This window comes from Microtus pennsylvanicus, chromosome 4 (assembly GCF_037038515.1).
Source record: "Microtus pennsylvanicus isolate mMicPen1 chromosome 4, mMicPen1.hap1, whole genome shotgun sequence".
Classification (NCBI taxonomy): Eukaryota; Metazoa; Chordata; class Mammalia; order Rodentia; family Cricetidae; genus Microtus; species Microtus pennsylvanicus.
In genome coordinates this window covers 60028916-60041690 of record NC_134582.1, presented here as the reverse complement: position 1 = coordinate 60041690, position 12775 = coordinate 60028916, and the positions used below count along the sequence as shown (strand labels likewise).

At 44.1% G+C, this 12775-nt stretch overlaps 1 protein-coding gene across 2 annotated transcripts in view; it reads right to left on the bottom strand.

Moving 5' to 3' along the window:
* The window catches only part of Garem1 (GRB2 associated regulator of MAPK1 subtype 1), a 180199-nt gene that overhangs the window by 114246 nt on the left and 53178 nt on the right, over positions 1-12775 (bottom strand). For both annotated transcript variants that reach the window (XM_075969233.1, XM_075969234.1), the window contains exon 2: positions 4324-4464. In XM_075969233.1, the coding sequence (XP_075825348.1) occupies positions 4324-4464 (141 nt within the window). The remainder of the gene's footprint in view (positions 1-4323; positions 4465-12775) is intronic.

Sequence of the window (12775 nt, the reverse complement as noted above, 5' to 3'; positions counted from 1 at the left end):
TAGGAGGAACTGGAGGGAGAGGAAGGGCAGGAGTGATGCATATATACAGGGCTCACCTATGAAGTTCTCAAAACTATTAAAAGGCAAAATGAAATACGCAACACAGACACAACAGAGAGAGAGAGAGAGAGAGAGAGAGAGAGAGAGAGAGAGAGAGAGAGAGAGAGAGAGAGAGAGAGAGACCCAAACTATGCACAGTTGCCAGAACAACGCTAAGGGGTGTTGATATTCATCTTGCTTCAGTGAGGAGAAAAGCAAGCAATTGGCCTTTTGATTAATCCAAAATAGGAGCAAGGAACTCAGGCACTTTGTTGGGCTCACTGTGGTGATCAGCATGGTTAACGTCTGCTCAGAAGGTGCTAAGTGGTCTGAAAGGTGTTCCATTTGCATGAGCTCCAGGCTTCTTGGGAAGAAAGGTACTCTATCCCACTGGCACGTGAAGAAACTGGGATTTGTCCAAGCCATACAGAGAGTGAGCAAGTGGCAGAAATCAAAGGAGGCTATCACGAGGCTGGTGGGCTGTGCTACCGCTGTTAAGCTAAGGTGTTTGCCAACTACTTATTAAGCCTTCTCCAGGAATCAAAGATGAATCCCAACTTAGATGAGATCCTGAAGCTAACAATACAATAGTAACACACGGCTGGGTAAGTGGATTCTGTACTAATTACAGCCGGGGCTCAAATGAGCGAGAACATGAAGTGACAGCTTCTGTTCCCACTCTGCACTTGAATGCTCTCTCTTCCAAGGCTGAACTCTTGAATAAATCTCTTCTTGGAAACAAACCGGATGCCACTCTAAGATGAGCAGGGAGCTACCCCAGACACTTGGGTAGGCTGAGGCAGGAGAAGGATGGCTTGGGTCCAGGAGTTTGAGATAAGCCTGGGAAACAGTGAAACTTTGCCTGAAAAACTAAGAACACAGTTTATAAATATGCCACCCAAACCAGTGAAGTGATTGAACCAAAATTAATAAATCTATTTAAAATATAACCAAAAAACCTGCCTTCTTGTTTATTTATTAGCATAGAAGATGGAAGGAAATAAAAACTAGAAAAATCACTAACATCTGTCTTTGTGAACATTTTTCTTTTTTAAGATTTATTTATTGTGTATACAGTGTCTATATGCCTGCATGCCAGAATAGGGCACCAGATCTCATCTTGGATGGTTGTGAAGCCACCATGTGGTTGCTGGGAATTGAACTCAGGACCTTTGGAAGAGCAGCCAGTGCTCTTAACCTCTGAGCCATCTCTCCAGCCCGAACATTTTTCTTTGTAGTGCTGGAGGTCAGGGTCAGGGTTGTGCACACAGGATTAACGCCAGGGCTAAACACACAGGAAGCAAATATTCTACCAAGAGGCAAGAGAGCCAGCCAGTTTTTTGACTGTAAACTCTGAAATGCAAATGCCTTCATGTGTCAAAAGATGTAGAACCCCAAACAAAAGGTCAATAATATCTATCTGGACCTCCAAACTTCTACTCAAGCTTCCTGCAGAAGAAATCCAAGGGAAACAACTTAGAAATCTGGGACTGACATCACCAGCCACCTGTCCTTGCCTAATGGCAAATGACTTCATAAAGCACTTGGCATCATTTCAGGTTTCTCTCCTTTAATTTATTTCCTATTCATTAATGTAAAGTGGTGTGACGTTAGTCCCGACTTCTCAATTTAGCATAGAATCGGCAGTCCTATTTCATTAATGATAATCTGCATCTTTGCGACATGTGGCATTACAGGCACCGTCTGTCACCTGTGTCCTCATTTCTCACCCAGAGTTAGTGTCTGAACATGCTATTCCTTTCTTCCCACTGAAAGATGACTGGCTATCAACATAAAAGCATAAGCTCAAAATACTTGTGTCTGTTGTTGGTTTTGTGGGGGATCTTATCATTTGATACTGGATGCTGTTCCCCAACTTTAATTGTATTTTTAACCATGGAAAAGCCTTGACAAACCTGATGCTCATCTTAAACAACCATTTAGACCTATGCAACCATTGCAAACAACTGAACTAGGCTCTCTACAGGTAGGACTCAGCAATCACTCTTTCCAGAACCTTCTCCTTGATTCCACTGTGTAGCCAAGATTACAATCCCTGGACTGAACACCCATTTCCACGAAGAAGTGAATCAACCATAGACTGGCAGAAAAAAATGCTCAAGGAATTTTTGACATCTATCTTATTGGTTAAGGAATGTACAGTCCAGTGGTGAGCGGAGGGAGGTGTATGTGAGCACAGGAAGTAGCAACTGAATGAAGAGTCGTGACCTGTGGCAGATGAATATGGCATGCAGTAGAGGCGATCTGAGACAGAGGAAGGTCCTCCCTACCGGAGAAGCTGCCTGGCTGAAGGAGCTGCCTCCGGCAGGGTGACTGGGCGATGGGAAAGTGCCCAGTGTAGCCAACAGAGAGGTGACTGACCCAGCTAGTGGAATGTCCACTCTTTAGAGTAGAAATATTGGGAAAACAGGCCAGAACTCTCAGACAAGGCAGGAGGGAATCTCCATGGAGATAAGCAGTCTACTGGGAAGACTGATTTGACAGAGTCAATCACCGTGTTTTATAGAAGACTGATTTGACAGAGTCAATCACCCTGTTTTATAGAAACTTCTAAAACGCAAGTTGACTGATAGAACACTGTCCAGGTAAAAACAAACATGACAGCAATTTACTTTCTAGTTTTCTATAAAGAGAGAAACTAGAGTTGAGCTTGCTGAAAATAAAGTGGACCTTGTTTGGGTGGAACCTCTTAGAGGCGAACGTGGGCAACCCACGGGCTTGCCAAATTCCCTGCTCCTACAAAGTCTGCCCAGCTGCCTGGCTGCTATCTCACAAACACAGCACCTTTTGCAGGTGCCACCTACTTACTTTGCTGGTAAAGCCTACTCATAACTAAGCAGTATAGCTGCCGTGGAACAGACTTTTTGCACACTGTGAATATCTGTTGCTCTCAATGGTCTGATAAAGGGATGAATGGCCAACAGGAAGGCAGGAAAAGTTTAGGTGGGACTAGGAGACAAAAACACAGTGTGGTGAAGAAGAAGGCAAAGTCACAAGGAGATGTTGAGAGAAGCAAGATGAACGTGCCATGTTGAAAAGGTGCTGCCACATGGTAGAGCATAAATAAGAAATATGAATCAATTAAAGTTGTAAGAATTAGCTAGTAACAAGTCTAAGTTATTGGCTGAACATTTATAATTAATATTAAGTCTCTGTGTGGTTATTTGGGAGCTGGCCAAAGGTCCTGATGGAAAAATCCACCCACACATAATTCTAAAGGACTAAGTTTTAGGCCACAAAAGTTCTCTTTCCTATAATATTTTTGAAAAGGTTTTTTTTTTAAAGTTTAGTGAGCACCTAAAGACTCCTAAGAATCAAAAAGCTACCAAAGCATTTATTCATTCATTAAGCACTGTTTGAACAAATACCATTTGCTACTATTCTAGAATATGGCAAGAATCTGTTTTCAAATAAGTAACTTGCCTAACATTGTAGACAAGTCTGTCAAAGCCAGAACAGCAGTTTAGATTTACACAATGTATAGTTAGATGGTTAAAATATCCTGCAATAACATTTTAAAAAGTGGAAAAGACAGGTAAGTTAATAAGCTTATTTGATGAACTTTAAAACCCAGAAGACAGCAAATAGTAATATGTTTGTTTTTTAAAAACTGATTTATAGGCTATCCCTACTAAAATTTTATTAAGCAAAGTTTATTTATTTATACAAGTTCAATTCTCGCTACAGAATTTAATCATCAAAACCAAGAGCGATGACATCCCTGAGCCAAATGGAGATTCCAGTAAGGTGACAAGCTGACAAGGTGGGCATTGTCCACATTTAAGTAGAGCAAAGAGGTCATGCCAGTGCTAACAGACTACTTGAGAGAAGTGGCATGCCCAAGTATGTGACCTTCTAAACAGAAACTTTTAAAGCCAGACTACGATGCTCACTTGTGAAATGGCACCTAGTGGAGTTGCTCCATCCCAGTCTTTCACAAAAGCTTTGCTTAGTTTGTACTTGCATTACTCAGATGCACACAAATGTGGAGCTCCTGGATTGGCTTCACATAGTGCTCCGATTCCAAGACGACAGAGGTCTTCGTGTAAAATTTTCACCTTATAAACACTCAGCTCCATTACCTACAAATATCTATGACAAAATGGAACTATCATTTATTAAAATAATAATAATAACCACAAGAAGTGTTGGTAGGCTAGAAAAAATATAGGAAATATAATAAGAAATATTCCTATTTCCTGCTACAAAGACCTAAGAAAATCAACTCTTCCTCTTCTCTCTGCACATCTTGCCCAGTCTTACCTGCATAATGTACGGGGATCTCTATCTTTGGCCCGATGACATAGTGACCTTCCTCCAGGCTATGAGCAGTTATGGTGGTCCACTGCCTGCAGGAATGGATCAGCAGGTAGTCATTCTCCCTCAGCCCTTCCACGCATTCTCCTAGAAAACACAATTTCATAGAAGAAAGTTGGAATTCATGTCAGCCTACTCCACATCCTACAGTGAAATTTCTTTAGTTGAAACTTGTGTGGGTTTGGGGAGATGGCGTAGTCTGGAAAACACTTGCCACATGGGCGTTAGGACCTAAGTTCAATCCTCAGCACGGGGGAGGCAGAGGCAGGAGGATCTCTGGTGTTTACTCACCAGCCAGTCTCTACCTAATGAGCAGGTGCCTGGCCAGTGAAAGAACTTATCTCAAAGAATATGGTGGTGCTCTGGGTGTCCCTGCTCCCACTGGAGCTGGAGGCCACGTGAGCCTAATTTTGTTGGTGCCATTTCTCAAACAAACAACCAAACAAAAAACTGTTTAACTTAAGGAAAAAGGGTAGCATTACCTTCCAGCCATAAACATACACACACACACACACACAAACACACACACACACACACACACACACACACACACACACACACAAAGAGAGAAAAAGAGAGGGGGGAGAAAGATTTTACTTATTAACAAATTGAAAATTCATAACACAATATTAATTCCTTAAGTTGGAAAAAAAGGAGGAAAGAAAGATATAAAGAAAAAAGGGTTTCCATGCCAAGTTGAAAATTATACACAAGGTTTCTTACAGGCGTTTTCCATTTATTTGGCAAAATGGTATTTACATACATCATCATATCTAAATGGCTGGGATTTGATGACAAACATCATTCAGTGCCTACTGTCATTTCATGGAAGATAGCATTACTAAGAAGACATTGCTCCTTCCCAGGTGAGGAAAACCAAGATGCAAATATGAAGTGATATGTCTAAACTCAGAGGCTTAATGAGTGGAAAAATGGGATTCAAATGTAGAGCAGAAGGTGCCAAAACTTAGCTCTGTGGCACTACAATAAACTATCACAAGCAAACTTTGGTCTGTTGAAGGAGCGTTTGACACGAAATTCATATATTCCTTTTAAGTCCCACCCACTCACCAGCCAGTTCTCTGGCCTGCCACCAACCCTCCCAATCAATTAAGTATAATGAAGCTTTAAAGCATCCAAATGGAATTGTTTCTCACTTAAATACTCCCTGAAGTACCTTCTTAGCCTTCTGAAATGATGACAAACTATTTCAAAAGGGAAATCCACTCCTTCAAATGTAAAAGATGTTTTTCAGATGCCGTCAAAATCCAGCCTATTAACTCTGGGTTAGTCATTCTAAATTCCCAATGAAAATATCTGCAGAAGTTAATTCCTTCATAGGGAAGACAGTCTTCTTCATTTTTTATGTAACTTTACTGCAATAATTAAGAGGTATTAGTGATGTAATTGTATGTTTTGAAATGACATTTGCAGACCTCTCTAAAAAGAAAAGATTCAGTACTTTTCCTATCATTAATGAAGCCAGTAATGGTTGCTCAGTTGTACCAACCATAAGCTAACTGGCTTCTAAACCGATACCATGATGATCTTTGAAACAGTTTTAATGCAAGAATATTTTATCTTTGAGCATAGAAAACAAAGATTTAAATACTTCATTTAGAGGGTGGGAATGACCTGGAAGTAGTGTTCATTAGCAGGGTGGGAAGGGGGTGGGGTTCCCAGACTCCCTTGCACCTCATGCTTGGGGAGGACTAGGCTATTTCATAATAACATCTCCTGGGGCACTCATCAGCCCTTCGCATTCCTCAGGCTTATGAAGGCAGGAAGGAAAAGCTCTAGAAGCTTCATCCAAAGGAGATAATAAGCAGTATCTACTACAGCAACCCCCAGGGAGGTTGAGCATGCAGCGTGTGTGCTCAGCCGACCTGCTCTCCAGCTGCGCTGTGCTCCAGGGTGTGGTCTCAGGCAGGACCTCTGCTTCTCACCAACAAGATGACAAACCCCTACTTCTCAGAGAACACACGGTGACAACAAATGGAAGGTATCATGACCAAATCGGATCTGTTAGGACTCATCAGAGAACTTCGGCCACTAACTTTTGTTTTTCGGCATAAATATTAATCCAACACTGTAATTTTAGCTCATGCTGTTCTTTAATAGGAAAGGAAATGACCTTCAAAGCAGTCAAGGAGTTTGCTTGGAGGTGTACAGCTAGTTAAGTAGGAGACTCTAGATGTCTTCCTTATCTTCTGCCACCACACTGACCTTACCTGGAAGACCACTGCAGGAACCCAGGAAGCAGGGAGAAGCTGACTGTGGGCTCCCAGTTCATTCATTGATTCACCCAGTACAGCCAGCACGCTGCTGAGACACATCAGTGAACTAAATACACACGCTGGGATCCAGCGAAGAGGGGGCGGCCATGCCACCATGAACGGTGAATGCTTTCATCACCAGAGAATTATAAGAGAGGTGCGATGAAAACAGGAAAAGTTTATTTATTCTTTTGGTTTTTCGAGACAAGGTTTCTCTGTAGCGTTAGAGCCTGTCCTAGAACTAGCTCTTGTAGACCAGGCTGGCCTCGAACTCCCAGAGATCCACCTGCCTCTGCCTCCCGAGTGCTGGGATTAAAGGCGTGCGCCACCACCACCCGGATCAGGAAAAGTTTATTAAAGGGATCCTGAAAGTATTACAAAGGGGTCACAGGTCTGAGGGCGCAGGCTGCATGCTTTTCCAACTTCAAAATATACTTTATTCATTTGTCCAACAAACTTTTATTTTTTATTTACTAATTTGTTTACATACTTGTTTTGTGTGTGTACATGTTTGTTGGTGCCCAAGCGCCATGATGTCTACACCCACTTAATTTGTATTGCTTTTTTATTTCTGTGAGCAGGCAATGAAGGAGCTTGGAGAAATATAAAGGAGACTTGGTTCTATCATTTCAGAAGCTCACAGCATGCCCACGTGTAATTTAGTGGGAGGGAGCACAAGATCTACGCTGTGGAAAGAGATATGCGGTCTAGACCAAACCTAGAAGTCAGCAGAGATGAAGGCAGCGTTAAGGGGAGAGCAGAGCCACCAGGCTTTTCCTGTGATGGATGAATTGGGCTCATGAGGAGCCAGGAATGAACACCACCACTCAGGGAACACGAATCTGGAGATATTACCGAAAGATACATTGGTGAAGGGAGAAAACCAAGCCCTGGGACCTACATGGGAAACTTAGCGGGAGAGCACACTGCCACTCAGGGAGAGAAGAAAAATGCCATTTTCAGCATGTGAATTGTTGTACCATAAAGAATGTTTTAATTTTATTCCACAATGGGCTTTAAAGTGGCACCCAAAAAACCACTGCAGTGAAGTCAATCCAAACGGGAACATAGTGCTCAGTCCTGCGCTTGCTGCTGTACCAAACACTAGGAAGAGTCAGGAAGATTTCAGAGCCGTAAAGTAGGAAAAAGCAATGCCGATTTTTGAGATTATGTCTTATTTTATTTTTTAACAACTGGTCTGTGTGCCTGCTTTAGGCAAAATAAGTTTCACGAAATTTGTCTGGAAATAGAACAATACAATAACTTAAAATATCTCAGGGTAGGTCACTAATAAAGATAGGGAATTAAATGAATTCACAAAGCAAACATCTTTTTGTGATATAATTATCCTGGTGCTTAACAACGATGCCTAATGCAATACATTTTACAGCTCAATGCTGTAGGCATGGGAAGCCTAAAGGAAGGAGGTGTTACATTCTAAACATGCAATCATCCTGAAATTACTCTGAGCTGAGACGCTTCAGGATGCACCCCATGTGCTTGCTTTGGCCTTGCTCCCCTCTATAGTAATCTACATATTCCTCTTACAATATCCATATTTTTGTCAACACTGAGCAGTTTCAAAGTAAGTCTGCTTTAAAATAAGGCTCAATTTCAAAATCCCAACTAAACATTTATGAGTTGGACAGGAGAAATGAATAATCGTCCTTCTGCTTTTTGGCTTATGGTACAAAGCACCCTCCCAAATCACCATCTCTGTCACCTCTCTCAGTGTCTCCTTCACCATCTCTGTCACCTCTCTCAGTGTCTCCTCGTCACCATCTCTGTCACCTCTCTCAGTGTCTCCTTCACCATCTCTGTCACCTCTCTCAGTGTCTCCTTCACCATCTCTGTCACCTCTCTCAGTGTCTCCCCTTCACCATCTCTGTCACCTCTCTCAGTGTCTCCCCCTTCACCATCTCTGTCACCTCTCTCAGTGTCTCCTTCACCATCTCTGTCACCTCTCTCAGTGTCTCCTTCACCATCTCTGTCACCTCTCTCAGTGTCTCCCCTTCACCATCTCTGTCACCTCTCTCAGTGTCTCCTCTTCACCATCTCTGTCACCTCTCTCAGTGTCCTCTTCACCATCTCTGTCACCTCTCTCAGTGTCTCCTTCACCATCTCTGTCACCTCTCTCAGTGTCTCCTCGTCACCGTCTCTGTCACCTCTCTCAGTGTCTCCTTCACCATCTCTGTCACCTCTCTCAGTGTCTCCTTCACCGTCTCTGTCACCTCTCTCAGTGTCTCCTTCACCATCTCTGTCACCTCTCTCAGTGTCTCCTTCACCATCTCTGTCACCTCTCTCAGTGTCTCCTTCACCATCTGTGTCACCTCTCTCAGTGTCTCCTTCACCATCTCTGTCACCTCTCTCAGTGTCTCCTCTTCACCATCTCTGTCACCTCTCTCAGTGTCCTCTTCACCATCTCTGTCACCTCTCTCAGTGTCTCCTTCACCATCTCTGTCACCTCTCTCAGTGTCTCCTCGTCACCGTCTCTGTCACCTCTCTCAGTGTCTCCTTCACCATCTCTGTCACCTCTCTCAGTGTCTCCTTCACCATCTCTGTCACCTCTCTCAGTGTCTCCTTCACCATCTCTGTCACCTCTCTCAGTGTCTCCTTCACCATCTCTGTCACCTCTCTCAGTGTCTCCTTCACCATCTCTGTCACCTCTCTCAGTGTCTCCCCCTTCACCATCTCTGTCACCTCTCTCAGTGTCTCCCCTTCACCATCTCTGTCACCTCTCTCAGTGTCTCCCCTTCACCATCTCTGTCACCTCTCTCAGTGTCTCCTTCACCATCTCTGTCACCTCTCTCAGTGTCTCCCCCTTCACCATCTCTGTCACCTCTCTCAGTGTCTCCTTCACCATCTCTGTCACCTCTCTCAGTGTCTCCTTCACCATCTCTGTCACCTCTCTCAGTGTCTCCCCTTCACCATCTCTGTCACCTCTCTCAGTGTCTCCTTCACCATCTCTGTCACCTCTCTCAGTGTCTCCCCTTCACCATCTCTGTCACCTCTCTCAGTGTCTCCTTCACCATCTCTGTCACCTCTCTCAGTGTCTCCTTCACCATCTCTGTCACCTCTCTCAGTGTCTCCCCTTCACCATCTCTGTCACCTCTCTCAGTGTCTCCTTCACCATCTCTGTCACCTCTCTCAGTGTCTCCTCGTCACCATCTCTGTCACCTCTCTCAGTGTCTCCTTCACCATCTCTGTCACCTCTCTCAGTGTCCCCCCTTCACCATCTCTGTCACCTCTCTCAGTGTCTCCTTCACCATCTCTGTCACCTCTCTCAGTGTCTCCTCGTCACCATCTCTGTCACCTCTCTCAGTGTCTCCTTCACCATCTCTGTCACCTCTCTCAGTGTCCCCCCTTCACCATCTCTGTCACCTCTCTCAGTGTCTCCTTCACCATCTCTGTCACCTCTCTCAGTGTCCCCCCTTCACCATCTCTGTCACCTCTCTCAGTGTCTCCCCCTTCACCATCTCTGTCACCTCTCTCAGTGTCCCCCCTTCACCATCTCTGTCACCTCTCTCAGTGTCCCCCCTTCACCATCTCTGTCACCTCTCTCAGTGTCCCCCCTTCACCATCTCTGTCACCTCTCTCAGTGTCTCCTTCACCATCTCTGTCACCTCTCTCAGTGTCTCCTCGTCACCATCTCTGTCACCTCTCTCAGTGTCTCCTTCACCATCTCTGTCACCTCTCTCAGTGTCTCCCCCTTCACCATCTCTGTCACCTCTCTCAGTGTCCCCCCTTCACCATCTCTGTCACCTCTCTCAGTGTCCCCCCTTCACCATCTCTGTCACCTCTCTCAGTGTCTCCTTCACCATCTGTGTCACCTCTCTCAGTGTCTCCTTCACCATCTCTGTCACCTCTCTCAGTGTTCCCCCTTCACCATCTCTGTCACCTCTCTCAGTGTCTCCTTCACCATCTCTGTCACCTCTCTCAGTGTCTCCTTCACCATCTCTGTCACCTCTCTCAGTGTCTCCTTCACCATCTCTGTCACCTCTCTCAGTGTCTCCTTCACCATCTCTGTCACCTCTCTCAGTGTCCTCTTCACCATCTCTGTCACCTCTCTCAGTGTCTCCCCTTCACCATCTCTGTCACCTCTCTCAGTGTCCTCTTCACCATCTCTGTCACCTCTCTCAGTGTCCCCCTTCATCATCTCTGTCACCTCTCTCAGTGTCTCCTCGTCACCACCTCTGTCACCTCTCTCAGTGTCTCCTTCACCATCTGTGTCACCTCTCTCAGTGTCCCCCCTTCACCGTCTCTGTTACCTCTCTCAGTGTCCCCCCTTCATCATCTCTGTCACCTCTCTCAGTGTCCCCTTCACCGTCTCTGTCACCTCTCTCAGTGTCTCCCCCTTCGCCAGCCATTACAGAGGTGGGAAGGTTCAGACTAAGCCTGTTCCTTTCTGTCTCCCTTAGCTACAGGTCACTCTCCAGCTCATGGTATCAGTTGTTAATTTCTATGTAAAGCACCTAATCTAGGCTTACTTTCCATACTGCTGAAGGGACGCCTCTCTCCTGGTCATGTGTCACACACCACACAGCCATTCAGCGACACTGACAGATGACTATGTTCTATGTTCCAGGTCCTGCCCTGTGTCACACACCACACAGTCAGTCAGTGACGCTGACAGATGACTATGTTCTATGTTCTATGTTCCAGGTCCTAGCAACACAGTAGCAAGACAAACGAACAGAGCCAACCTTCTGGGCCTTCCACCTTAATTTTCCCTCTTCTCACCTATTCAGATATTCCTCTAGTGAAGACCAACTTCAAGTATAGTATCCTATTACTCTATTCACACATCTTCAAAGGTTTTCATCCATCCCTTGGACCAAAGCAATCTCACGTCCCTGCCCTACGTTAACTCCCCAAAGAGCTCTTTGCTGTTCAAACATTTGCTCCACTCTAACGTACTGGTCCCTGTGCTCACTTTCGTTCTTCTCTTTGTATTCTCATCTCTATATGCCCAGATCTTCTCCTATTGATCTTTAAAAAAGAGCTCCAATGCCACCTACATAAGTGTCTTTCCATCTCAAGCCTAATCCCAGCTAAATATCAAGACAAATTTTATTGATTTAAATCACAATAATTTTGTAGCTTTGCTTATGGTCTATGCTGGAATTTTAAATTTATTTTAGAACTATGACGTCAACTTTTAAATGTATGTGTATATAATTATAATAAAGACATTTAAAATTTTGTCTTGAAAGGGCCATGGTGTCAGTTGTCCGTTCCTTCCAGCACCTGGAAGCCTCAGGCAGAAGGATTCCAAGTTTCAGGACAGCCTGGCTACAGTGACTTTAAAGCCTGGGCTGCACAGCTAGCAACTGTCGTAAAAACAAAAATGAGAGGCTCAGACACGCGTCAGGTTGAAGAAACACAATTTGGGGTCACAGAGAAAAGATATTCAGGACTATAAACAGAAACTTCTTTGTGGCCGGGCATCTCATCAGACCCCACAGAATGTGACACAGAGGACACGCAGGGCCTTGGGTCTCATGGGCCTTTAAATACTCCAGCATGCTTGCTACCTTTATGTGGCGCACCCCGTTCTGGGCTGGATCACAACTTGTTACACACCCCATAGCTACTTTAGCTTTGCACATCAGTACAGATGAACATAACTGAGTTACAGCACAGGCAGCTTCTAGTATGTATGAACTATTTGGGGTGGTTCTGAATCAGCTCAAAGTTGCACAACACTTTTCATAGTAGAACACAAGTGTGTCAAAAGCTTCTTTTCTTTTTAACCAGAAAAATGAGGTACAGATTAAATATTTTAAGTCATCTCTAAATTAAAAAATCTGAAATTTGAAATGCTTCAAAATCCAGTATTTTTTTAATGCTGCCATGACGTCATAAGTGGAAAATTCTACACATGGCCTCATATGAGAGTTGTACTTAAAATATAAGTGAACTAAAATACCGCACAGTTCCTTTCAGGCTATATATACGAGGTTTATATAGGATGGAAATGAGTTCTGTGTTTAGACCTAGGCCCTAAGATGTAACTGCAAATATCACAAAATCCAAAAAAGAAAAGACAAAACTCCGTAGATGTGAACTCTGATGGCTAAATGTGTCCAATATTAAATCTACCAGTTCAAGACTAAAGTTTT